The sequence below is a fragment of the Syngnathus leptorhynchus genome, chromosome 1 (genome assembly GCF_054491065.1).
Source record: "Syngnathus leptorhynchus isolate UIUO chromosome 1, UIUO_Slep, whole genome shotgun sequence".
In the NCBI taxonomy this organism is placed as follows: Eukaryota; Metazoa; Chordata; class Actinopteri; order Syngnathiformes; family Syngnathidae; genus Syngnathus; species Syngnathus leptorhynchus.
In genome coordinates, this window is record NC_141195.1 from 25088520 (window position 1) to 25114835 (window position 26316).

General features: G+C 42.8%; 2 protein-coding genes and 1 long non-coding RNA gene across 8 annotated transcripts in view; 1 reads left to right on the top strand and 2 right to left on the bottom strand.

Moving 5' to 3' along the window:
• Nucleotides 1-1064: 1064 nt before the first annotated feature.
• Nucleotides 1065-11123, bottom strand: slc12a5b (solute carrier family 12 member 5b). 2 transcript variants are annotated; one of them, XM_085901987.1, is made up of 25 exons: nucleotides 11042-11123; nucleotides 8089-8186; nucleotides 7875-8015; nucleotides 7513-7659; nucleotides 6458-6512; nucleotides 6258-6388; nucleotides 5902-6149; nucleotides 5616-5827; nucleotides 5379-5546; nucleotides 5068-5166; nucleotides 4911-4968; nucleotides 4664-4838; nucleotides 4464-4582; nucleotides 4291-4389; nucleotides 4027-4146; nucleotides 3453-3557; nucleotides 3013-3377; nucleotides 2759-2928; nucleotides 2559-2690; nucleotides 2377-2484; nucleotides 2181-2297; nucleotides 1991-2106; nucleotides 1449-1463; nucleotides 1227-1360; nucleotides 1065-1156 (listed from the first exon to the last, which is right to left on the bottom strand). In XM_085901987.1, exons 1-25 carry the CDS (start codon nucleotides 11097-11099, stop codon nucleotides 1065-1067), a joined length of 3282 nt encoding a protein of 1093 aa, XP_085758113.1. In that variant the 5' UTR covers nucleotides 11100-11123. The 2 variants fall into 2 exon arrangements, with proteins under 2 accessions (XP_085758113.1, XP_085758200.1); XM_085902074.1 differs by having other exon boundaries at nucleotides 1991-2114; nucleotides 2171-2297.
• The window catches only part of LOC147063011 (uncharacterized), a 39750-nt gene continuing 22640 nt past the window's right edge, over nucleotides 9207-26316 (top strand). For 2 of the 4 annotated variants that reach the window (XR_015063300.1, XR_015063297.1), the window contains exons 1-3: nucleotides 9207-9281; nucleotides 19314-19653; nucleotides 23874-23914. This is a non-coding gene — a long non-coding RNA (uncharacterized LOC147063011). Of the gene's footprint in view, nucleotides 9282-19313; nucleotides 19654-23454; nucleotides 23726-23873; nucleotides 23915-26316 lie in introns of those variants that run through there. The other 2 variants (XR_015063298.1, XR_015063310.1) reach the window with 2 other exon arrangements.
• eif2d (eukaryotic translation initiation factor 2D) lies at nucleotides 16318-23448 on the bottom strand. Of its 2 annotated transcripts, XM_085902412.1 has the most exons (15): nucleotides 23229-23448; nucleotides 22853-23043; nucleotides 22677-22760; nucleotides 22511-22601; nucleotides 22335-22442; nucleotides 21200-21444; nucleotides 20679-20796; nucleotides 20527-20572; nucleotides 20328-20434; nucleotides 20106-20243; nucleotides 19291-19380; nucleotides 18762-18857; nucleotides 18083-18203; nucleotides 17637-17811; nucleotides 16495-17555 (listed from the first exon to the last, which is right to left on the bottom strand). In XM_085902412.1, exons 1-15 carry the CDS (start codon nucleotides 23282-23284, stop codon nucleotides 17488-17490), a joined length of 1734 nt encoding a protein of 577 aa, XP_085758538.1. In that variant the 5' UTR covers nucleotides 23285-23448; the 3' UTR covers nucleotides 16495-17487. The 2 variants fall into 2 exon arrangements, with proteins under 2 accessions (XP_085758622.1, XP_085758538.1); XM_085902496.1 differs by lacking the exon at nucleotides 23229-23448 and having other exon boundaries at nucleotides 16318-17555; nucleotides 22677-22717; nucleotides 22853-22994.

Consider the following 26316-nt stretch of genomic DNA (forward strand, 5'->3'; position numbering starts at 1 on the left):
AGTTATTCACTCCTTTGAACTTTGACTCCCCGAATATGAATGGCTGCTCGTTTTACACGCTTCTTTATGGAGATTCTTTTACGCTCGAAAACAACACGCTTTGTGCAAAAAAAAAAAAAAAAAAAAATGTAAAAACCATCCTAATTTTTTTTCTATTAATTATTGATTGATTGATTGATTTCAATCCAATCCATTTAACCTACTGGGTCGGTTGAATTTTTAAGCCAGTCGTTTTTTATTACAAACTCAAAATTGAACAGAATTCCCTCTTTGTATCAATATTGTCACGCAATTGATTTGACCCCATTTCAACCTCATCGGTTCAAGTCAAATTCAATACGAAAAAAAAGTGAAATTCAATCATTTAAAAAAAAGACCTATGTACATTAAACCGACTTTTGTTACATGAAACAAAATGTTCACAGTCATTTAATGACTCTTTCCTTCATCTTTAAATCAATAACTGCTCAGGAAATAAAAGAACACAAAACAATTGACACACACTCAGTTTGTATGTCTAAGTCTAACATGACGTATTTATTTATTTACAATTTACTTTTCTGTACACAATGGATTTTCTCTCTCTCATTTGTGCGCACACACACACACACACACACACACACACACACACACACACACACACACACACACACACACACACACACACACACACACACACACACGACTGTGTGATGCAACATTTTGATATCGCAAGCTCAAAGTTTAGCAAAAATGACCTTCCTTCAGATAATATGACATTATTGTCGACTGTTGATTTTTAATCAGTGTGTCAGCTTTTATCTAAAAACTTTACAACGCTGTCTGTCTGACTGTTTGCCAACTCTCGACTATATAAACGACAAATGAAGTTCACCTTGAGTCTACTGTCACGTGACTTGTGTGCCTCCATGCAAAGCTTTCAAGACAACAAAAAGGAATGAATAAATATTGAAAACATTCAAACAACACGATTGTATCGGAGAACATTCGTCGTTGAGGAATGGGAAGGGAATGCGAAAGTTTGGCGAGGGCCAGAGCTCGAGGAAAAAAGAGATTCGGGAGGTTCAGGAGTAGATGGTAATGACCTCACGTCCTCCTCCGCGGACCAGGAGAACCCGATTGAGACCTTCCGTCAGGACCTCCAGGAACTCCATATCTGGAAGGGGATCTCGGTCAAGGCGGATTCCGTCAATATGGAAGAACAGAGTCCAAGTCTGCAAGGATACAATTTTCTTCCCCTGTACGGTTTTTCGGGGGCCCGGGCATGTTGAGCAGAACGAGCTTGGCCTCCTTGGACTTCTTTGTGATGACCTCGTTGAGTCGCAACGCCGTGTGCATGCGCCTCACGTCCGTCTGGTTCCTTAGGCGAGAGACGGAGGAGAACACTCAACCAACGTACAACGTACAGCGGGATCAAATTGCTCTCGGTGAGATCCGCTCCTACTTACAAGTTTTCCCATTCCCTGCGGCGGCATGGGAAACAAATCATGGGTGAAATATTAACAAGACGAGCTAAGATACTGAATTGAGGTTGGGACCAGTGTTCATTCATTCACCGCCATTGACGGATATGGACGTCCATTTTGGTGGGAATGAGACAATCGTCCGTGTCTGTGTGTTACAATGATTACTTTCAACACAAATGTTCATATTTTGATCAATGTTTCAAGTGGGAGGAAATGAAAGTCTCATATTAAATATTGGAATATATGATGGATGGCATGTTGGGTTATACGAAAAACAAATCGTGTTTTGAAATTCAAGTCCTTTGAGATTTATTTCAAATGTAAATTGCATTGTAAATGAAATGTATGATTATTATTATTGTTATTATTGATAAAAATTATTATTTTATTTTTAGTTGACTATTTTTATGATTTTCTTATTATGAAGTGAAAATTTCTCCAAGATGAAAAAGTTGACATATGACAAAACTGAAGTCCAAATTCAACCAAGGTCGGCAGTTGACCTTTGTATGCCAACCACTCACGGTTTCATGCTGAAGGGGTCTTTGCCCGCCTCGGGATTCTTGGTGCTTCCGCCAGGGGCAGTCAGGCTGGTGGGGCTGGCAGGTGTGGAGGCCTTCTTACTGTGGATGAGCTGCGCCTGTTGGAGACACGCACATTTGGACCCAATGAAAAAAAAGAAAACAGTCAGCCAGAAGATAGTCCGTTCCGCACCTCCTCTTCCGGATGTTCCGCCACTCTGGCTCCTTCGTCAACGCTGTGTTGTGAACGCGAGGCCAAGGATTTTTTACGGCGGATGGAGCCGCGAGACGAATCTGTGATACTCTGGATCTGTAGCCGTATCAAGCAATGCCATGGAAGCCTTCCACTTGCTCATTTGCCTTCTTAGTGCCAAGCAATTCACGCTTACCTCTCGCTCCATCTCATTCTTGGTCAGATGCATCTGCTTGAGGATCTGGGAGCGCTGTTCCATCACCAGTGTCTTTTCATAGGTGTAGGCTGAGATGTCGCCGTCGTGCTTGGAATGGAAGGCAAGTGGAAAAGAAACATCAGATCAGGACAATATAAGAGCACAAAAAAACACCGTCTCACCATCTCCACCACTTCCACCTGAGCATCAATACGCAAGTGGTAGAGGAACGTCAGGACGTCCTTTTTCATCTGAATACTGTTGTCATCCATTTGAGCCACGGTGAAAATGCGCATCTTGCACTTCCTCCACACCTGCGGGAAAAGAAGAGCGCCAGATGAAGACCCGAAAACAATCCAATCAAATACTTTGCATGTGTCACCTTGTGCTGACGCAGCAGGAAGGGCAGAAGCATCAACATGCCTCCGTCGTGGACGATCCACCACACGTCGATGTGGCCTTCGGTGAAGCGCTCGCCGTTGGATGGGTAGCTGGAGATGTTTTTGGGAACCAACAAGGCCAAGCTGGCCACCGTGGTCTCCCGGACCACCTCTACACAGGAACAGGAGGAAAAGACAGCATTGAAGATCGCGTCCCAGAAAGATCAGAAAGGTTCAAGCTCGGAACTCCACCTACCTATGAAGTCTCGGAATTGTTGTTGAAACTCGGGTTGTTTCCAGTTACGTGGCCAGCTGACCATCACAGTGTTATGCTTCAAGCCTCCAAGTCCTCCAACCTGGATCAGGTGGGAGGTCCCATCCCTCACATTGGAGGACACCACCACTTGGGGGAAGCCCTTCACCTTCTCTGTCTCCATCAGCTTGCATAAAGACTGCTCTGCCCTTTGGGCCTCTGTATAGTTGTCAAGGAACTTTCCTTGGACCGAGGTGCCAACGATAGTCAGGCCCTTCCCCGCCTTCAGCTGATTGGTTAACGAGATCAGACGAGGCTGCTCGACATTCTGCTCGGCGTCCATGCTGACGAGGACCAGGATCTGAGGCCTGGACGGAGGAGCGATGAACACGTTGAGGATGGTTCTCTCCAACTGATGGCAACTTAGCTTGATTGAGACTGACCTCCAGTTCTTGGTATGCGGTGGACCTTCTTCTAACCTCATGAGAGCGAATCGGGCAGCGCTCAGAGAGATGCCGCGTATCCCGTCGCCCCATTCTTTCTCGGCGCTGTTACACAGTCATTTATTCGTTTAGCGTGTTCATTTCATGACGGACGTTTCCAACTTGCTCCGTCTCCCACTCCAATGAAATGTCAAATGGCGTTTGGGGAGAAGGTTGATTGAAGACACATACACTACCGTTCAAAAGTTTCGGGTCACCCAGACAAGTTAGTGTTTTCCGTGAAAGCTCACATAAGTGCACAAGGGTTTTCAAGGGTTTTCAAGGATTTTCTAATCATCACAATTAGAACACTGGAGGGATGGTTGCTGGAAATGGGCCTTTATACATCCATGACAATATCAATAATTATCAGGAATTATAATAGATATGAATGAATTAAAAGACAGCTAGAGTAGACATTTACCATATTAACAATGTGTTCCTGATTACTTTAATGTGATCGTCATTGAAAAAAAATTGAGATTTTATTCCAAAAATAAGGACATTTGTAAGTGAGCCTAAACTTTTTACTCACCCACAAAATTCAATGTATTTGTAGATGCAGGTGGCAATTCCCATGGCAACCATGGCATAATACCAGGAACAGATAAACATAAGCGCCAGGCACAAACTCATACCCAGGAACGACAGAGCCCTGTGGGGAAAAAGAAATTGCATTTTTCATCCCATTCTCATTTATTATTGTTGGAATTTGGCTCACGGCTTGCTAACTAAATCCCATGTGACTTTGGACCACCATAGACTGGGCACCTTCACAGATTTGAAACACGGAACGCACCAGTGGTAGAACTTAAACCGCGGCCTCCAATTGGGTGTCCTCAGTAAAGTTTGCAGCGCGCAGGCAAGGTTAACAAACATGTAGCACATCAAGAAGAACCTGGCAAAAAAAAAAAAAAATCACCTGGTTAGCACAAACTATGTGCGCTATATTTGTGGAGAAGACAAAATTACATGGAGAGGATGGGCGCGACGGCATCCAAAGAGGCGATGATGATGCCGATCTCACAAATGCTAGCCGTGAGAAGAAGGGCCCAGGTGGGCTCCCCGTTGGCTTTACCGTGTCCAAACACCTGCAGGGATCAAATTGGAAAATAGCATCTCGCAGAAGAAACATTGCAATACGCAGTAGTGTCGGAACTCAAATGACTCACTCGAAGAAATGGGATGATGCCGTCTCTGGAGATAGCCTGGAGGAGGCGTGGCGCTCCGGTCAGACTCTGTAGTCCGGCTCCGCAGGTCGAGAAAAAGGATCCAAAAACAATAACCCACGGAGACGGCCACGCCAGAGTCCCGATCACCAGGTTCCCATTGACTCCTTCGCCAAACCTGAAAGCTCGAGACAAAGATTGACGGCTTTACCTACACTTTGAAGGACTGCGTCCAACAAGCGCCACTTACTTGTCCCTCAGGACCACACCTTCTATACAAGCACCAAAGAGCACCACGCAGGAAATATCTGATTAAAAAGTCTCTTGAGGAATATGTGATTTCAAATGTTGAGCGAATAACGACAAAGAAATGCATACGTATTGCGTTGTATCAACGTGAAGGATACAAACAGTAGATGTGGTGGTGATGGCTGCAATGGTGCCGATGGGGATGGACTTCTGAGCATCACGGAGATCTCCAGAGCGATTGGAACCGGCCATGATACCTGCAAAAAATTTGCCATGGAATTTTGGGAAATTGAATGACACAACCTGCGCCGCAACTTAGACCGGCTTTCGACTGTTTTAAAATGTTCGTCTAGATTCAGCCACCAAAAAAAAAAAACTCAGTCTGCCAAATTCCTAAAGACGCTTTCAGAAAAATCAAGATATGCCATTTTGTTCATATTATCTGTTCATATTAATTCAGAGCTCTAACCTGTGACAGATGGAAAGTAAATTCCCACCAAGAGTGTGAAGAAACTGGTGATGTCAGCCAGCACAAAGCGGTTTGTGGCCGAAGCAGAACTGTCAGGGTCCACTTGGGATGCCAAGCCTCTCTTCTCTACAATCATCCCTTTTTCCAAATAATTGCCAAACAGGTTTTCTGGAAGAGGAATTGACAAAGCTGCTCATTTGGATCTTTGCATTTCTTTTATTTTTTTTTAATTGCTACCTGCCAGGATCCCACTGGTGACCCCCGGAATGCCTTGTATCTCTGTGACGTTATTGTCGTTGAAGTAGTCATCGCAGGTGGCGTTGATGTTCTCGGAATCACAGAAAGAGCGCCACAGTTTGGTGGTGACCGTCTCGTTGTCCGTTTCAATGACCTTTGCGCAGACGTCGTATCCCTTGGAGACGAGAGTGCGATTTCCCAGGAGGCAAACCCTGCGGGGGAAAGTCCAGGAGGTTTACGACACGTCACCACAAAAAGCATCATCAGAAATGTCCGTTAGACTGACGGGAAGACCGGCGGGTCGATGGCCGTCTTGATGACTCCCGCGTAGACAGCCACGATGGAGAGGATGACACAAGCCAGGAAGACCAGCGCCAGTTTGTTGACATACTTCACCCCCACAAAGACCAGCAGAGCCATGAAGCTTAGAACGATGGTGCCGTACACCCGCATATTATTCAGGAGGGCCGCCTCTGCTTCCACACCTTCCAGGCCTTCGATCTTGAAGATGGCTGCCTGAGGAATTATATAAATCTGACAGATGGGAAGATGGTTCAAGGCGTGAGAAGGATAACGGAGGAGAAAGGTGGCACAAGGTTCTTTTCTCTTACGGGATTATCCAATACCCAATTGCTGACTTACCAGCAAGATTTCGATACAACCGAGGATGTACATGGCACCGGCAAAGGTGGTGCCCAAGTAGAAACAAATCCCAACAGCTCCACCAAACTCAGGCCCAAGTGAGCGGGAGATCATGTAATAGGAACCTCCAGCTAGGACAACAAAAACTTCAGTCAGTCAGAGTCAAATCCGTATCAGCGATTACAAACACATCTTCTCACCCGGGACCACTCCATTGGTAGCAATGGCGCTCATGGAGATGGCTGTGAGCATCGTCTGAAACACAAAGACACAATCCAATAAGAAGCAACTGTCAGAAGAACAAGTCAATTCAAGGAAAGTACTAGGATGCAGCTAGGATCTTTTTCTTGGGGGGGGGGCGCATCTCGGGGGGCCCACCATTTTGTTTTGTTTTTTACAAACCCAAAAGATTCTTTGAAAACACCGATCATGTTGATTCTGGCGGATGGGTTGGCAGTGCCCCCGCCGGGCCCCCTCGTTAGCTCCGCCCCTGATGACAACTAAGTACCTCTTCCACAGTAGCCTTTCTGTTGTCTAGCCTACTCTGCTCATTTATCTAATAATGCTTACTGGTCACTCATCATAGAAAACATGTGGCTCGAATTTGCTCTCGCAATTCCCGATAAATCCATTTCTATCCACTACAGACGTTGCGGGAGACATTTTCTAAACGTTTCATGGATCGCAAGGATTTGAATGGAATTTCAGGAAATGCTCAGTGATATTGCTATTTTGCTAGAATAGAAAGAAAAACCTTCATTTGTAAGTCTGACAGCAGCAGGCAGCCTGCGACAGATGCAAAGTAGCAGAAGGGCACGGTGGGCTTGTTGCTGGCTTGAAATATTTTCACATCAGGATTTAACAGGTCACCTTCAGCATCGGGATGGATAATGCACATTCAAATCATGCATGGTAGCTTAAAACGTCATCTTGTGTCCAGAACATGCTTCTGTTATAAATCCAAATGATCTATTCAAAGCTGATATGAATCAGTGGAGCAGTGTTTGCCAACCAATATTCAGCCAAGGCACATAGTTTGGATTTGAAAATAGCTCAGCAAACAAAAATATTACAATACTGAAGTGATGAGAGTTGTCTGCTCTCTATTTATCCAAAAATCTGCCATCAAGCGGAAGAGTATTGAATGTTTTTGCCAAAAATTCAAAGTCACTAACATATTTAACAAAAGTCAATATTTTTTTTTCAAAATTGAGTACAATTGGTGCTTAGGAATGTCGGATGCACGTCCACTCACTGTGGAGCAACACATGAAGACGATGATGAAGGAACCCAGCACGCCTCCGATCCCCACCATCCAGGTCATTCGCAAGAAGAGGATCACGCCAAAAATATTTTGAATACATGGCAGGTAAACACCCATCAGAGTTCCCAGTTGGGGCGCCTGGCAAACACAAAAAGGGGAACAATGTCAAAGGAAAATCATTTTCACTTTTTGTTTCTTTCATAAAGAGAAATAAATAAATGAATAAACAAATACAAAAATAAATAAATAAACAACAACAAATAAATAAATGAATCAATAAATAACATAACATTTCATAAGTATGACATTTAGATTTGTCTTTCTTGCTGTGCGGTTTGCATTGACTTCTCTACCTTGACAGTTTTTTTCGACGGACGTGCGCCTTCCTCGTTGTTCTCTGCCTCCTCGTGCTCTTTGCTCCCCGTTGGCAAGTTGGAGTAGTTGGCCAGGCTGCTGAGCAACGAGGACACCATCGGACTGGTGTCCATCTCTTCCTGCAAGCGCACGCACACACGCACACGGCTGGCTCTCCATGTATGCTCTCAGATGGCCAAAAATATCTCCCACCTCAAAGAGGGCCATGTTCTTGCCGTCGTACTGCTGGCTCTTCTCCAGATCACAAGAGGCATTGCTGTTAATGAAAGGACTGCTCTCCTTTCCATCACCTGAGACAACAACCAATGACTTTAAATGGAGGGAAGACGTCTCATCAATATCGATGACACTTGACCTTGATTTCATGTCTGCCTTTTGTCCATCCTATTTTGGCTTTTATGTTGGAAGGAATGCTTGTGAGCAGGCGACAATCGCTCAATATTAATGGCAAAATTGTCATCTAGTCTACAGCCATGAACAATATGAAGTGTGAGGATGGACCTTTGCCATCTTCTCTTCCAGCAGGATGCTCCTGCCCCAAGTTAGGCTTTTTAAAAAAGATTTCTGCCCTATGGCAGGTTTGAACCCTTCATGTGACACGGCGCTTACAAAATGGACAGTTTATTCCAGCTTTTAAAAGCTTAATAGGACGTCGGCTCCGGGGGATTATCCAGCAGATGCCCGAGGCCGCAGAGTAAGGCAAAAAATCGACATTTGCACGTGAGCAAAAAACGCACCAATCGGCAAGCTTGAATGACATCAACCACATCAGCAGTCTGTTGAGACAATATTGTGGCGCAATGGAAAATGAGCTGGTGTCAGTGTGAGGATTCAATGAAAGTCCTCATTGCTTTCCTTCTGGATGGCAGACAAACATTCTCATCTGAGTGATCCCAGTGACTTGTGAAGCCATATTCTCAAGTACTGAAACAAACCAGGACAGAAACACAGAAGTAAACATGATTCCTGACTGGGCCATCTGTTTATATTTGTAGTTTTCGACCCAATCCAGCCCGATGAAAGACAATTTATAATCTTCGCTTTAGCGCAACCTCGTAGGCCGAGATTCAAACCCAGAACCTCCAAAGTGTGAGGCAAACGCTGCACCTTTTGAATCCAGTATACAGGAAATGGATTGTGTAAATGAAGAGAATGTGTCAAGACCTCTGTAATCCAACTTTGACATTCTGACCTACTGGCCAGACGTAGATTAAAGTCACAATGTGGCACATTCAAGATGAGGGAATAAAACACATTGTGAGGATTAGTGGGACAGGATTTATCCTCAGCACATTCCTTGATGAAACTTCCCAGCATTCCCAGCTGGCTAGCTTGATTACGAGCACCTGTGGCGAAACTTTCTTGACCTGGATTTGACACCTCTGGTAAGCAGCAGCACTTTTATGAATCATTTCTCACAGAGGCGAAAGAAAATATGGCTGTATGTCTGAGCACGTGTTGGTAGTTTTCATTTCGTAAAAGTTGTAACACAATGCTACTTGTTAGCTTATCTCTGGTGTTTGTTAGCATTGAGCTAAATGGATCAAGTACAGTGATGAGGTTTGATGGGGCTTTTTCCTCATTCATGAAAATGTTGAGTTACCTTGAAATAAAAGTTGAATCCTGGAAATTGGTTCAGACCATTGAGGTAGCAAACAGTAGGTTGTGTATGAAAATGGCTGCCATTTATGTGTATTTCACTATGGATCATATAATATTATTGACATTTTTTGGAAACATGTCTGTGTATACAATGGATTTTCAATTCATTTTTCATTTGAATGAGTGTGTTGACTTGCATAAGATTATGGCAAAGCCTCAGCCAACCCCTGATCCTACATGAAGCGCACATGCTGCCATTTTATGCTCTTATATAAACACTGACAAATATTTGTCATTGAAATGACCTTTGCTTTCTTCCACAAGCTGCTGGAGATCATTTGAGGGGCTTTGAACCTATTGAAAAATTGCTAATTCACTAAAATGAAGATTGTTCCAGCTTTATTGCTGATCCAACAACAACAAAAAAACCTCAGTGAGGATGATTTCCTTATTGAGATGTGTCATTTTGTGAAAGGTCGGGTTTTGCAGTTGTGATGTTCAATTTTGGACTTGTTTTTTTGTTTTTGTTTTATCATCTAGATCTTTGCCACATACTGTAGGTCCATCGGCCTTAACCTCCACTCCACTATTTTGAATCCTGAAACTTTTTTTTCGCCTTGAGGTCATTATGATGTATGGAGAACCACAACTGCCAGTATTGAAAATAAAAACAAATGAAAAGTTCCAAATGAGTGTTAGCAAAAAAATCAAAGAAATACATAAATAAATACATACATAAATAAACAAAGCCCACAACCTTTTAGTCTTTAGCTAGAAATAATTATTTCAGGTTTTTGCTTTATCGTGTTCAATAAACATTTGTCTTCCTTTCATTTTTTTCCGTGATAATTTTTGATTGCCAGGTATTTGATCTGGGGTGTTTAGACTTTTAATAGCTATCTTGAAGTCAAATGACGTGCAATTATGGATGACAGATAGATTTCATTCATCCGGTATCGCCTAGCAGCATAATTGAGCGTAAGGTCAAATGAATTTCAAAGTTTGGCAGTCCGTTGTTGAAGCGCCGGCCCGGCCGTTGATTCAGCTCTGACAAATGGCTTACTTAACCTTGCAGTCACTCCAGTCAATCTTATTGATTGCAACCAATCAGCCGAGCGAGCCCCTCGTGGGATCCGTCCTGACTTTTTAATCTCGCCGGCTTCTTTTCCTCAAGAATGAATGGAAGTAATCAAGGGCCATCTCCCTGGCGGGATTCATCACGTGTTGGCTAGTGATTGCGATCCACCCGCGTGTCAGCGCACCTGGCTTCAACTGGTGACCAGGTCACTTGCTACTTTACAAAACAAATGTGGACTTTTCTTTTCAGTCATGTGAGTGACTGGCTGTCTAGACTTGTTTTTTTTTTTTTTTTTATGAGGGCCGCATACAGAAAAATAGACATGATGTAAGGACCCATTCGTTCTTTGAAATATGGGGAAAAAATAAAAATTGAATAAAAAAATATATATATATTAATAATAATTTAACAATAATTTAATTAAAATATATATATATTGACATCACTCTCGTCGGCCTCACTCACCCTGGTTGTTGGGACTCCCCTCTCCTTCCTCGCCATCCGTTGTCACGTTGTTGAGCATCTTCTTTCCGTGGCACAGTCTTAAAGTGGGACTTTGTATCCCCTGGGACTTGCGGGAGTGGACGGGGGCGAGTTGGCCGGCTGGATGCCACACGCGTTCTCCTTGTTCCCTCCCGTGTGCCACTCGCCCTCAAGTCACTTTAAGCCCAAGCCCTACATTCATGCATTCACAAGGTATTATCCCTCTCCCTCCCTCCCGTCCTCTCACGCACGGTCATCCATGTCACCATGAGGACGGACGGGATGCATCAGACGAGAGCGCGCCGCCCGCCTCCCGGGATTCGTCTTTTCAAAGGGAAGAAAAGACCCCTCCGCGACATCACTTGTTATGCATCCTTTTCATTTGTTATTTTGACCCCCCCCCCCATCTCAAGTCTCTCTTTTCATATTTCCGTGCACGGCCATGACCGATTGTCTGTGGGAAGTGCTGCAGGCTGCAGTGCTTGTATAACTCGCTCTCTGTGCCCTCTTAAAGAAGTTGAGAAGAATGGTGATGGACCTGCTAAGCAGATCTCCGGGCCTAAACCCGACTAGGCAAGCTAGGGGAGCACAAGGTGTGGAAGAGAAACCTGTGATGTCTCTTAAAAACACACGTTAGATGGAGGAAAGATGAAATCCCAAAACCTTTGCCCCATAAGCATGTGTGTGTTACGTCACATTGCAGCCAGATGATCTCTTAGTTTTGGCAGATGTCCACATTGCCATTATCCTCAATGAGCCACCTCCGTCCCTCCTGACGTTCTCTATGTTACTGAGTCCTCTGTGACAACATGAACGCAAAGCTGATTGACGGGAAAAATGGCTCAAATTGGTCATTAGACAGCGTAGCTTACATCAATTTCCCATCTATTTATCAGAACTGATTAAAATAGAGCGGCACAGGACAATAATGAATACAATCTCCTAAATATGGACAATATCGTTCATCAGCTCGTAGCTATTTGAATCATTGATGAAGCAGATAATGATTTTGCTTTGCTTAGAGTTGCATTAGCATCGCTGCCGCCTACAGGACTGGAGTGGAACAAGGTGCTCCGATTGAATTGTTTTTGTAACTTCCACCCACTTGGCTGTTTTCCAATGAGAAGGATGCAACGTCATGTTTGAGCATCTTGACTGTTGTAGCATTCCATTGAAAGAGGTTTGTCTAATCTTTCATTTTCTTTTCACTCCTGCTCATCTTAACGACTTGCCAGAGAAAGATGATTGTTTTTCCCGGAAAATACTTCACTGTTGATGAATGAAACCCTCGTAGACCTATGGTTCAGCCATGGGAAGACTTTGGGGTGTGTCTGTGTTTTTGTTTGCATTCAACCAGAAGAAGGTACCGAGCCAAAGTGTTTTTGCAGCACGGTAATTATTCTAAAGCGCTAAGGTCGGGGTTGCCTATGCAAAATGTACAGCTGTAAAGTACATCGACGTGGCGTGTGGCCAAGATCATGGTCTCTTCAGCCAGAGTGGGTTATTGGCTGGCCTTTGATTGGCAGAGAGCCCGAGATCCGTGTTGAACTGGGCCAAGCGGCTTTAGCTCTTAACCCGTCTGCGCCACATGTGGCTCAGGATGTTGCCGTTCATAGCATGGATCCCACCTGTGCCGCTTTCAAAGTATTTGCCACACATGTGGCGTGCAATCATACAATTGCATTCAAGCAAGCCATGTAAGACCTTTGACTCACACCAATGCGACGGCACAATACAAAACACGGCAGTGAAGTTTCCGACGCGCTAATCCTGCAGATTAAGGCCATGGAGCATTGGGCTGAAATCCACGATTTTTTATTTTTTGTGTGATCAAACGCAGACTCTGCTTTCAGATGATGATCCAGCTCCTCTGGCAGCTTTTAACCGTAATGTCACACCTAAAAAAGATGCTTAATGGCCAAGAAAATTTGGATCACTATAAAGTGCTGTGTCAGTGATCATGAAAATGCAGCAGGGTGGTGAATATATATATATATATATATATATATATATATATATATATATATATATATATATATATATATATATATAAAATAAAATATATAGAATGGCTCATTTTAAATGTTTGCAGTAGCTGCCAATAGAACTACTCACTGATATTTTCACAATAAAATTACAGCTGACACTCAAAAAGAGGACCAAAATGTGGACAGGTGCACAACAAAAAAGTCTTTCCACTTATTGCGGGCCCCTTCGGCATGAAAGGCATCCCTGAGTTTAAAAATGATAAGAAATTGTAAATATTGTTCCACTTAATGACTTAATTTGCACTTGATTTTTGTTCATGAATTCAATTTTCTTTACCCGTGGTACTGGGGGACCACGTACCTCCTAACCTTGCTCGCCATTCCAGGTCAGCACAAAACCTTCCGAGTTGAAGTAGCCCATTTGTGCCCACCTGTGAGTGTTTGGAATGTGCTAAACTTGCGGATCCTTTGCGAGCCATCAGGCACATGTGCTCGCCACATGGATTCAAACCAAAGAGTGAAAACCAGTGTCATCGTATTTTCAAGACGTCTATAAACCAGGACAGACCGCTTGAGACTGCGGCGTGTCAAAATGCTTTCCCCCGTTTTTCATTATTGGCAGCACTCAAATAAAAAGGAAGATTTACGAGTCTTTCGAGATAGCCTTGTGTAAATTGCAAAGACTTCAGCCCCGAGCAGGACACCCAAAGACAAGTCTCTTTGTTTCCGTTACACACGATTACCACATTGCGCTCATTTATCATCTTTTGGCCACCTTTTCTCAAACAGTGTGATTGTTTGTTACCATGAATAATTCATTCGTATTACAGTTTGGGGATGTTTAACAAACAAAACAATTCTCAGAAATACTCATTAAACACAAATCAGTTGTTCCTACCGTAATGAAAATAGTCATTAAATTGCAATCAGTCTGACTTGTAATGAATATGCAAGTGTCGAGAGTCATTCAAGGTTAATTATCGTGCTAGAATTTGGACTCGCACACAAAATCCATGTTGGCTATTTGTTTACTGTTCTCTTAAAGTCATTTGAGTACATGTACGGAAATGTATTTGTAGCCAGCCTCGACAAATGTGTGAAGAGGATGGGGCTGAGGACGGATCCTTGTGGTGTGCCTGTGCGTGCGTGTGGTGATGCCACCTGCAATCTTGACAGACTGCAGCCAGACACTAAAATAGATGGTAGGGTTCAAGTTTAGTCCGTTTATGGGGGAGTCTGCATGGGAGGATTGGACGGTATTAAGTTTTTCCTTTTTATTGTCCAAAAAACATTTTTTTTTTTTTTTAGCTGAATCCTTCAACTCTATGGGATGAAAAAGCATCATTATTGACACATGGTATGTTATTTGTTAGCTGCTATTTGAAAATACAAAACATTGTTATGGATACATGGCGGTTATTGAACATCTGATGAAAGTCATTGACAACATCTGGATCTTATATGTATAAACAACCAGAAAGAATGCATTTCAGCTCAATCAATTGAACACAGAAGTGGATTCTTTTCTTATTCATATCATCATTTTCAAAGAATACACACGTGCAGCGGGTGTGTCTTCTCAATTGCTGGATTTCCAGACTAGATCAACCCCTGGCATGCTGGAATGTTGTGCCCCTATTTATTGCCTTTTAACAAGAGTCAATGTATTCAAATATGCGCGCCCCAGAAAGGAAGTGCGTCATTAATACGGACAACAGAGATGAACAAAACAATTCGACATACTAATCATTATCCACATATTTTTTTATTCTGCTTATATACACTTGGGTATATTTCAAAATATTTTTATCATTGTGTTTAACGTGATGACCACTGCCAGTGCGCCCTCTACTGACCAACCATCACTGCCAGTTTGTCTGTATTAAAGAGAATTGGAAAAACAGAACGTACTTTTGAGTGCATACTATCCAGTAAGCAAACATAAATTGCGCACATTTTGGAGTGCAACACTTTTTTTTAAATTGTGGCTATCCAAAAATAATATATGTTGCGGTCTTGGCCTTCAGCTATGGTTCCACCATGTCACTTTTCCTGTGATATAACTATAGCCTAAAAATATTCACAACAGTTCATATTTTTTGGTCTTTAATCAAAGTGCTTAAGCAGTTTTGATCAGGAAAAACATCAAATGGTGTAATCCTGTTTTCGGAGTCAAATCCTCTCAGCATCATGACATGGCTGGGCCGGTGACATCTGCTGAGTTGACTTGAAGTGTCATGTTGTGACCTGAAATCAAAAGTGTCGAAAAGTTTGCTTTCAAGGGCTTCGTACAACAACTTTCTTTTCCACATTCAAGTTGTTCATAAATGCATCCCAGCTAAAGCTAGCTTTTTAGTATCGATCAAATGGCGGCTAAAAGACAGGTCTAGCGGTGACTGACTGGAGTTTGGACAGCCGGCGTGGTGGTTGTAATGTCATCAAATAGACGATAGATGGCGACAAAGATGACACGTCCCATTATTTGAAGGAGAGGAGGAACTACTGAACAGTACTGCACTCGAAGCTGATGAACAGTCGTTGCGTCTTAAATGTTTCATCCCAATCTGTCTTGTAATACACCTTAAATAACAGACATTGACCGAAATATAAGCAGCAAAATCCCAGTTTCAATTTCAATATCAGAGGGCGGCCATTTTGCCACCTGATGTGGACGGACGGCTCAGGAAATGATTGCCATGGATGATTCGTTTCTGGGTTTGGTCATGTGACATTCACAGACGTCAAGGTGTAGTTTTAAGAGTTCGAGTTGCGCTTCTACTTAAAGGTTTTGGATTTGTACCCGCACAATTTGGATTGTGTGGATCAGATTTGGATACTCACCAAATCTGCTTGCCTATGTCTTTTTGACACTTGTCCTCAAAAGTTTGCTCTTTTCCATTCCTTTTCTTCTCCTTATGCTGTTCCTTCTCTCCATTCCTTGATTCAAAACAGCCCCCAGCAGCCAGCTAAGCCCGCCGGGAGGAGCGATCTTGTGCTGCTGATGCACATCAAGGAGTCCTTGTATCATTTGCGTTGAGCTTCCAACCAAGGTTTGCCTTTTCTTCAAGTCACTATAAAATGGTCTATTTCAGTCTCATCATGAGACCATGCTTTCACACGCATGAGACATCACGGGGCATAGAAGTAGGTGGGCGGGCGGGCGGGTGGGGGGCAAATTGTTTGCCAACTTTTATCAGCAAGTAAAGCACAAGTAGCCAGGTAATGAAATGCCCAAAGGCAACGACGCAAACGTTATTTTAAAAGGGAAGTCGGATCAAAAGATTTCTAGACAATAATGTGCTTGACACAGTATTCTGATTAATATTGCGTTTGTCCACCTGTTTTCATCCATCTCAGAGGGCGGCCATTTTGTCACGACTGAAAATAACATCACAGGACCTAACAGCTCACCTGATGTCTGGGTTTGGTCATGTGATGTTAGGTACCCTTCAAACGTTGAGAAAATGATCGGAACTACTCAAGCCATGACACTTGTAAGATTGTAATAGGAATAAAGAAATAAAATCGTTCTTTTCACAAATCCCTACATACAGAAACATGGCCGCCTCATACGGCAACCACCAACCAAACTCTGTGGAATCTGGACTCAATTTGGAATCCTTGAGAATTTGATCAACAATTCAACTGCGTCCCAAGTACTGTTATCTGGCTTCCGTACATTCACTCCTAGTTTCCATGTGACAAATGATTTTGAAGCACTTAATACAAGACAGCCGAAGATTCCCAGCATTAACCAGTGGCATCATTTTTCACAAAGAGCCGAGGTTCGAGATGCATTCCATTATCATATCCATCTTGTTTTGAGAGCTACTCAATCTGTGTGTGTGTACTTTGAAGTGGTCAATCGGCCTACTACGCATGTTTTTGGAATGTGGGAGGAAACCGGAGCAGCTGGATGAAACGGACTCTGCCACGGGGAGAACATGCAAACTCCACACAGGAGCCTCTGCACTGTGAGACAGACGTGCTAACCAAAAAAACAAAAGCGTTATAAATGTCTTCAAAATTGGCCCAAGGTCAATCATGTGCTATTATCTTATCCAAAAGCAGAGTTAGGGTGGACGTGCCAAAACAGCTTTCCCCTCATCTCCTCCATTTGGCACCGTCTCCCCGACTGACATGCAAAACACATTCTACGTCGACAAAATATTTATTTTACATCGTGATGGTTGTACCCTTCAGAAACACTGATTACATGACTGATTTTATTTTGGCTCCAATCTGTCCGCGTGATATGAAACACTTTGGGGTGACTTGCTGCCTGATTTAAGCTGACAGCGCTAATGTGTCAACATGATGTCGAGTGGCGTGAAAAGACGGCCGTCTATTACACAAAAGGCCCCCGAGGAATGTTTACATACAGTGCGCCGTCTTTGTAAGCCATGGAGACAGTATATCAGGTAGAGCGTGAAACTGCCGCTACTTCTTTCCACCTTTCGAAGCTTTGTCTAACCCTTGGATGTACTTGCGAGGAATTCCATAATGATCTGAAATGACAGATGAGCCAGAATGTTTACACACAAGAACAAAACACTTGTATAAACTGTAAAAAAAAAAATACTCCAAACCTAGCAGTAAATGTCCAACTTGTTGAATCTGGTTGCCTTGAATCTGGACCAGGACTTTGTCTTTGGCCCCTGGGACGGTCTGCAGGACCGAACTGGCTTGAACTCTGCGCTGCAATGCGGTGGCGACGGCAGAAGGATCCAAAGCGTATACCTCCAGGTTTTTTATTACAGTCACCTATATATGTAACACATGGAAACCATTAGAGGTAAATCAATCATGGAAAAAAAAAAAACAAGACCGCTGAGAGCAGCAAAAATGTACACTGAGAAAGAGTGTTTCGAAAACATAAAGCACCAAACTCCATTTCCAGGGGAACGCATTGGAAGAGGACATTTTAAGAGCAAAACAAGTCCATTTGAACTTTACCACAGTTGCAAGAGGGAATTTCAAACGTGGACATCATCAAAGGGTATTAATGAATTGGAATCTCAGGGACGGCACTCACCTTCTTATTGGATCCTCGGGAAGACACAGAGACATCAATGGGCTCAATATGTCCCTTCTTTACTTGAGGTGTTTGTCCGGGAAACGCAATTTGATAGCATTCCTGCATTCTCTCCAAGGTTCTGTAACAAAGAGGTTTATGTTTGGTTTATTGGCAGAAAAGATTGATCGATTGAGTCTTGAAAGCGCTCCGTCACGTGCTCGCAACAAGCAGGAGAATGAATGAAAATGTCACGGACATGAAGTAGAAGTCAGTCCTATCAGTGTATATTTGTGTAAATAATGGCCAATTGTTGCTGTCTGGAATTTTGACGGAACTAGGTAAAAAAAACAAAAAACATCACTTGTTCACTTTCACTTGAAACAAAGCAAAAAATAATAATAATCTGCAACCAATATAGTGGTAAGCTTTCCATCCATGTAGTCTGTCAGTTTGTGGATCTGTTGATAATCAATTTTTGTTTTGGCGGCAGAAATCTCAAGACATTGTCCAGAGATGTAGACTGTTCTGCATCACTGTAAATCAAGGAAGTCAATGAAGACCCACAAACTGGTTCAGGGACAGTTAGGAGGGAAGTGAGGGGGGGCATGTTTTGTGGCCTGCTTTGTCTTCTTAAAAAAAAAAAAACAACTCTGTATGTGAGACTTTAGTTGTAGCAATGTAAAATCCAATATGTTACCTGGTGAAAAGCTCGTCCCACTTGAGCGTCTCTACGTCTTGGTACTCTGATTTCTCCAGCAAACAGTCACACAGGGTTGGGTTGATTCTCACGTAACTGTTTGGAAGATAAAAAAAAGCCGCAAAAATGATTGCCTGCTTTCCAACCTTCAAGTGGATGCAGGGCACATGTCTCATCGCTATCATCTCCTAGCGCTGATTTAGGTGGCACATGAAATCAAAAGAACACAAGTGCCTCTTCAGAGTCCGAGTCACATTGTAGCATTTGATTTGATGAAAGCGATTAGCACTTGGCCCCGGGGACGTGAACTCTGTTGTCCTTCACTTGTACAGAACCCCAAAGCCTTCGATGCCCTTATTATGGCTCAACTCTGCCAGTGTTTATTATGGACTGCCAGGAACAAAAGTTTCGTTTCACTCTTGCCTGCTGACTAAAGGAATGGAAAATGCAAATACTCTTCTATCGTTCGCTTTCTCAAATCAAATCAACAGCATTGTGTGAGGTGAAAGGTTTTTCATGCACTTCTTACTCTTTATTGGTTTCATCCACCAGGTCGTTGTTCTTCACATACTCGGTGACGATGCTTCTCACCTCTGCGGGCTGCAGTGCAACTCCTTTCCTGTGGGAGCGCCAGAGACACAAGGTGAGACCTTCGGGGCGTCAATCATCGTGTTGACCTCTCGCCGAGGGTTTCGCGAGCTTTGCTGAAACTCTGACGGAATATCCCGAGCGCATTCAGAAGCAGCTTTGCTATTCTTTTTGGTTTTAGTTGAGGCCACATTGACATGGAACCGATTAACAGTGAACTGTGCATACTGAAAATACATCAGCAGAGCAACGTTTTCATTCATTTGCACCGTGAAGAACCGATAAAAGCGGCGGCCGCACCCTGGTACGAGCAAAGTTTCCATTTATGACGCAACGGGACCGCGTGTGCATAAAACCGTTCAGCTATTGACGCACATTGGCAAAATGACAGTCATGAGACCGTGAAGAGCATTTACTTATGGTCACCCATGACTTACATTTACAAGTAAACTAATGGTTTAGACATGATTGTTAAAAAAAAAAAAAAGCAACACACATTTCATCCATTTCCCATTCCTTGTCATTCATCTGAGGGATGTAAATCAATGAAACGGGAGTGATTTAGAGACCTCCTTACGCTGAAAAAGTTGCGGCGGTAACTTTATCCCCCCCGCCCCGACACCCCCCTTGAGGAGTGTTTTGGGGAGGTTAAGGTCTACCACAGCGCAGAGCCGCCCGCAGCCTAATTCAAGGAAATGCAAAACATGTGGCTGACATTGATGGTGGATGCCAGTCAAAAGACACATTTGCACACACCGTTTGTTTGCCTCTCGAAAAAGAGGCTGCAGTCGAGTTGACACCGAGTAGAAAGCGCTGATCTCGGGGGGATGATACTGCGCTTCCGTTGGTGGAAGCGCTTCAATGACCGTCTCCACGGGAACAGAGAAGCGGAGTCTAGGAGCCACACGCAGACAAGCGACAGATTTAAGTGGTTTTCCCGGGGTCTGAGCGGAGCGCGTCTGTCATTGGCGAGCTCACTCTGGGCTTTTCCAGTCCACCTCTACGATGCTCTCCACGCCCTTCGTCAGTTCCTTCACACGTACGAGGCTGTGCTGCTGCTGCATGACGTGTAGGAACTTGGAAAGCTGTTTGAAGATTTGAGCGAGAGGAAATGTTTGTGGGATTTCGAGTGGACTCGTAAAGTGACTAATGTGCAAGCTGACACGTTCGGAAATACCTTTTTATAGCTGGATTTTTTTATATCTAATTGTTTACCACTTGGGCTGGGAGGGGAAAAAAAAAAAGAAAGAAAAAAAAAACAACAACACAGTGTGGGGAAAGTAAGTGAATTCCTCTTGTGCACTTTGTGACTAATGGCGAGCTTTTTACCAGCAGGAGACCATGTGGTTGCGGAGAAAAGTGCTTGTCAACAGAGGGAGCTCTGATTTCTTCACCTTGCTTTTGAGTGCCAGGAGGAAGCACTGCCAAAGCAAAGCATCCATGACCTCTGTGAAAACAAAACACGACAAGGGTCACGTTATTTGGCCTTTCCGCGGCATTAGCAAATAGGATTATCCACTTTGAGCGACAAAACTTGATCATGTGTTCATGAAGCGGCTCTGTGTGCCTCATAGCGTAGCCTGCAAGCAATTAGCAGCTTTCTGAAATGGAATCTCGCGTGAAGATGAGTCAAGAGCGATTGTGGCAAAAAAATATTCATTCCAAGAGATGGGAATGATCAACACTTCCAAATAGCACAAAATGGACTAGAAAAGCCCACGAGAACATCTGACCTATACTTGCTTTGGTTTAAAGCAGGTGTGAGCTGACTCCCACATGAGTTTGAAAGTGATAGACCTTTTATAGTCAGTGGACAGTCCAATTTCTTTTTTTGGACCTCAATCTGATACCTTGTGGTGACTTCTCATCTTGGTGGGCCTCCTCGCCTTCCTCATTGCCCTTTTCAACTTCTCCTTCCGCCTGCTCAGCAACAGCAGGGCAGGCTTGATGTTTGACCGGCTGGCTTGCTTGCTGCTCAGCTTCCTCCTCCTCCTCATCTTCTTGTTCCTCAGCCACACATTGGTCCCCATTCAGATCAGGTGCTCCACCCTCGGCATCTCGTAACGTGGGAGGACTGGACTTTTCTCCAAAAGCCCTGAATAACAAATTAAACAGGACGTAACTTAATATAAAATTAACGTAGTGCCGCCTTGAGATAAGAGTTTAATTGGTGTACGGCAATGAGTCAAGACGTACGTTTCCACGATGAATGGAATTTGAATCAAGATTCCGATTTTGTCACAAATGGACCCGATTCCTGGTGAATCTTTTCATTCAAAATGCGGTCTCAGCTCTGATGCATATTTCCCAACCACCAGGGGCCCAAAGGCATGTTTGAAACTTTATTAATTAAGATGCCTAAATAGCAAGCACGAAGACCCAAAAGTCTTATGACAGAGTGGGTCATGTCGAGAGAACAAAGGAGAGCAAACATCAGAAAAACAACATCTGTTGCCCGAACTTGTTTTGGATTCGGGGCGAGGGACATCAAACAAGATACTAGCATCTTTATTCAGTTAGATTTAGCTACATTTTGAAGTCTTGGGTACATATGAAAACATTAATTTCATGTTTGATCAGGGAGTGATATTTTTGGTTTGTCAAAAAGTAGTGCAATAAAAGAACTGGTCGGAAAAACAAATCAAAAAGCTCTTAGTGTGTTCACCAGTAATATACCAATACATGCTCAAGCGAAAGCTTTGTGAACCACCAATTTAAGATTCCGACCATCATGCAGCCAATGGCTGCGTTCGATTTGCAAATTTCAAACATTCCCATGTTAAAAATCCCAATTTCCTCCCAGATTGAATTAAAACAATTGACGTCAATTCAAAAATGTATCTAACAACAAATGAAATTACAATGTCGGAATATTTTATCTAGTCAGTCGCATTACCACTGAACTGCTCGGGATGAAATGCTATCACTGATCAAAATTCCGACGGTAATCACTGAAGCTGTGGCTTGTGGACGGAAACCACTCACCAGAGATGATCCATGTACGTGTGCAAGACACACACGCCTCTTCCTTTCATGCCCGAACTTTGCATTTCTGCACTGGAAACGGCAGCGGTGCCAATTGCAACGGGAGCTCTGAAATCATAAAGTTCTGTCAAATCACCATCGCTCTACTGAAATCCAACCAACCAAAAAACACATACTTATTATTAACAAGTGTGACAGCACAGGAGTCACCCCGTTTTACATCCGGGAGTCCATCAGAAGGCACTACCACACCAGGAAGCATAAGATCTGTGGGCAGGGAGATGGATGTAACTTGTTGAGCCTTCAACAACAACAACAACAACAACAAAAGCTGAAACCTACCAGCTCCTCCGACTAACTTGTGAAGAACAGGGGGCCACGTCCTGAATGTAGGCAGGGCAGCAGGGTAGCGCCAAAGCATATAGACTATTACAATATTGAAAACGCCAAGTTTAACGGAGCTCCATCACTTTGAGCATTCCATCATTTCCACGTGGCTTAGCGGGCTTTTTAATCACCTGTAGGATAAAGTTGTTTTTCCATTTCGAAGAAGAGCGGGTTTTTATGACCGACGTATATTGTCACGGAGTCTCCCTTGTGTGTATACATCTTCACAACATTGAATTCTTCTTTGTTTGGGACGAGCTCTGATAATTCATCAGAGGACAGAGAAGGGAAGGCTGCTGCTATGTCAGCCTTGAGCTTCCTCCTGAATTAAATACAACGTTAGTTGTGTGGGAGAGAGAAGTCAGTTGTTCACTTCATGCCAAAGATACTTCGCAGAATGATCATGCATTTATTTCCATTTTAAGATGGTGACCGATTCATTGACTTTTCGCTCTTTTTGTAGACGCAGTTGAGATTAGCAACAAGCAGTCTGTCGCTGTCACTCACCTGTCGGATCCTTTCATTACGATGTTGGATTTAACACGAAACGGTTTGGCAAACATCTTATCAAAAATCAGTTGAAATATTATGTGGCAGGGGGAGAAAACCACCGTAGAATATATTACATGCCAGTAAGGAACTAATTACAATAATAACAATAAACCAGATTGCAAATACTGGTGCGTCCCGTTTAACCGTCCGCTGCGTATGTACTTCCGTCGTGAAACAATTGCAAGACATTTTCAGTTCCGCCAGGTTAAGGATGCTAAAAATAGCAGCAATCGCATTCCAGAGAAAACAACGTGTGGAATGACTCATGGGTGCTTCATCTGCATGGAATCTAAATTGCCATCAGTGGTTTTGAGCAACACATTTGCAAGCAGCTGTGGCCTAGCGAATTAAAGCTTGTTCCGATGATGATAAGCGATCACATCCAAAAAAACCAACAACATTCTGACGTCATAGTTGGTATCTGTCAAGTGCTGGACCTGTGAGCCAAGTTGGTAAGTAATAAAGACGTGTCACATCGGATGTCATGAGAAAGTACAGGTCGACACATGTTTTTTTATTTACTGGCACAAATGTTTGGTGGGACAGTGACAGAAAAAAAAATACATGCTCTGACAGTGAAATTGTTCTCTTTTTTTCTAGTGGGGTGCCATCAAACATATGATGATGATCAGTTCTTGGAGGTAAGTTAAACATTTAGGACTGGAAGTTTTCATTTGTTGTCATGCAATCTCACAATGAGCAACAGATGACCAAAATAAAAGTTCTGACAGATATTCTGATAAAAAAAACAACACATCAGTCTTGACCTTTAAGAGCATACCTGGGACATTTGGAATTTAGCTCCAGGGTTTTAGGAGAAATTGAACATTCTTTGTAAAAGTATGCTTGTGTGTGTACTTGATACAGTATGAGATTTGATGATGTCATTACAAGATGAATTGGAACAGCAGCTGTGAAATCTCAAATTGAACAGAGTCATTGACCCTTTCATGGTGACCTTTCAATACGCATGGGGGGTCAGTGAGGAAGATCGCTGGAGTGCTTGATCCTCTCCAGGGAAGCCCAGTCCCAAATGGGGATGTTTTAGTGTTAATTTTTTTTTTCTTTGAACTTGTCTACTCAATTGGGCGTCTTCCAGCTTCTATGCTTCTTGTAGATAGATCCCTTTTGGCTAGGTTTGGATCAATCCCAGCTTTCCATGTTTAGTGTCCATGGAACCTGTAAATTTCCACATCTGCTTCAGGTCCAGATTTTTATTGGTTTTGCTTTTAGACTTCACTGAGGGAAGCACACATGGAAGGAGTCACAGGGGGGCATTGTCTGTGCTGTGCTGTTCAGCGCAGCAATCAGGAAATGGACCAAATCTGTGGATGGTGTGCAGGTGTGTGCTTTCAAGAAATACCAAAATTTGAGATATGAGACACAGCTTTATCCAAATGAACTTACTGGCTACCCAGCAGGTGAATTTTGGTCCTGAAAATGTGATGTAGCTATTTAGGAGAGTTCTTCCACTATTATGGCATGTTCCAATCTCAAAAGGTTTCATATTCCCTCAATTTTACCATCCATGTTTTGTTCCTCTAAAGAGATTACCACAATAAATCACACCAAAATAGAAATAGTGCATTTTGGCGAAAAGTTGATCGAAGCAAAACTGAAACCAAGAACAGTAAATAGACAACTAAAAATCCATGTTTTGTTCCACTAAAGGGATTACTGCAATAAGTCCCGCAAGAAAATAAATATGGCATTTTTGAGGGAACATTCATTTGACCAAAACCGAGACCAAGAACAGTAAATAGACAACTACGTACGATGCTAAATCAAATGGCGCTAGCCTGTGCCAGTGTCTGTGAAAACAGCTCTAGTGCTTGGCTTTTATCAAAGAACATTTTTTATTGATTATTTATGATCAATTTTATTGTTCCAGATTGCTTGCGAAACGTGCAAACCAATGAAATCGCCCTTTCCTCTATATTGCTTTGAAATAAACAGACTGATCCAGAATCATATCAGCATGAGACTTGGCAAAATAGTCGACCATTCCAGTATTTTTATGAATCCAACCTGCTTTGCAAGGTTAGTTTTGTAAGACATTGTTTCCAAACTTTATCGAAATAAGGCAACGACCGTTTTATGCAAGACAAATCTCACAATCTCTCATCTTAATTTACTCACAAAATCCTGACTTCATTTTAAATCTGTGTTTCCAATATCTGAACGGAACACGTCATACATATTCACCCAAAGCCATGACCGTCACATGAGTGGCTGCTTGATTTAAAAAAGGAATTCACGTTGAAAATATTTTCTGGCGGGGTGAGGGCAATATTAAGATTAAATTCCATGCATACAAAGGATAGCTACATCAACAGACATCACAGCACTGAAAAGAGAAAATGTTTGTCAAGTGAGAGTCCAAATATTGATGCGTGATGCTCCCTGAGGTTTTCCCACAAATGACTAATCAATCCCAGCTAAATAGAGATTCGAAAACATTTTGTTTTTAGGTCCTTACTTTGTTTTGTTAGCCAAACCAAGAGACATCAACACTCCATGCTGAGCTTTGGTTTGATTAAAGCAAGAGCTTCATAGTATTATTATCCCATCCATCCATCCATCCATCCATCCATCCATCCATCCATCCATCCATCCATCCATCCATCCATCCATCCATCCATCCATCCATCCATCCATCCATCCATCCATCCATCCATCCATCCATCCATCCATCCATCCATATTATCATATCAAAACTTCAAAACTCCATGCTCAGCTTTGGTTTGAATAAATGAAGAAGAGCTTCATAGCATTGTATCAACTGAAATGATTATTATTATCTTGCTTAAAAAAACGAATAGGCTATAATATACCATGAATTCATGAATTGATGTGAAATATTAACAACATTAATGTGTATCTTTTAGGGCTTTAATGACTCAGTTAACTGTTTGGCACCCAAGTTATCTGCTCAACTACCTTTCACAAGCTTAAAAATGACATGACATTGTAAAGCTTTATCCAAAATGTAGTGTTTATTGACATCAGCAAAATATTCAAACTTGATCAAGTTCACTTAGTG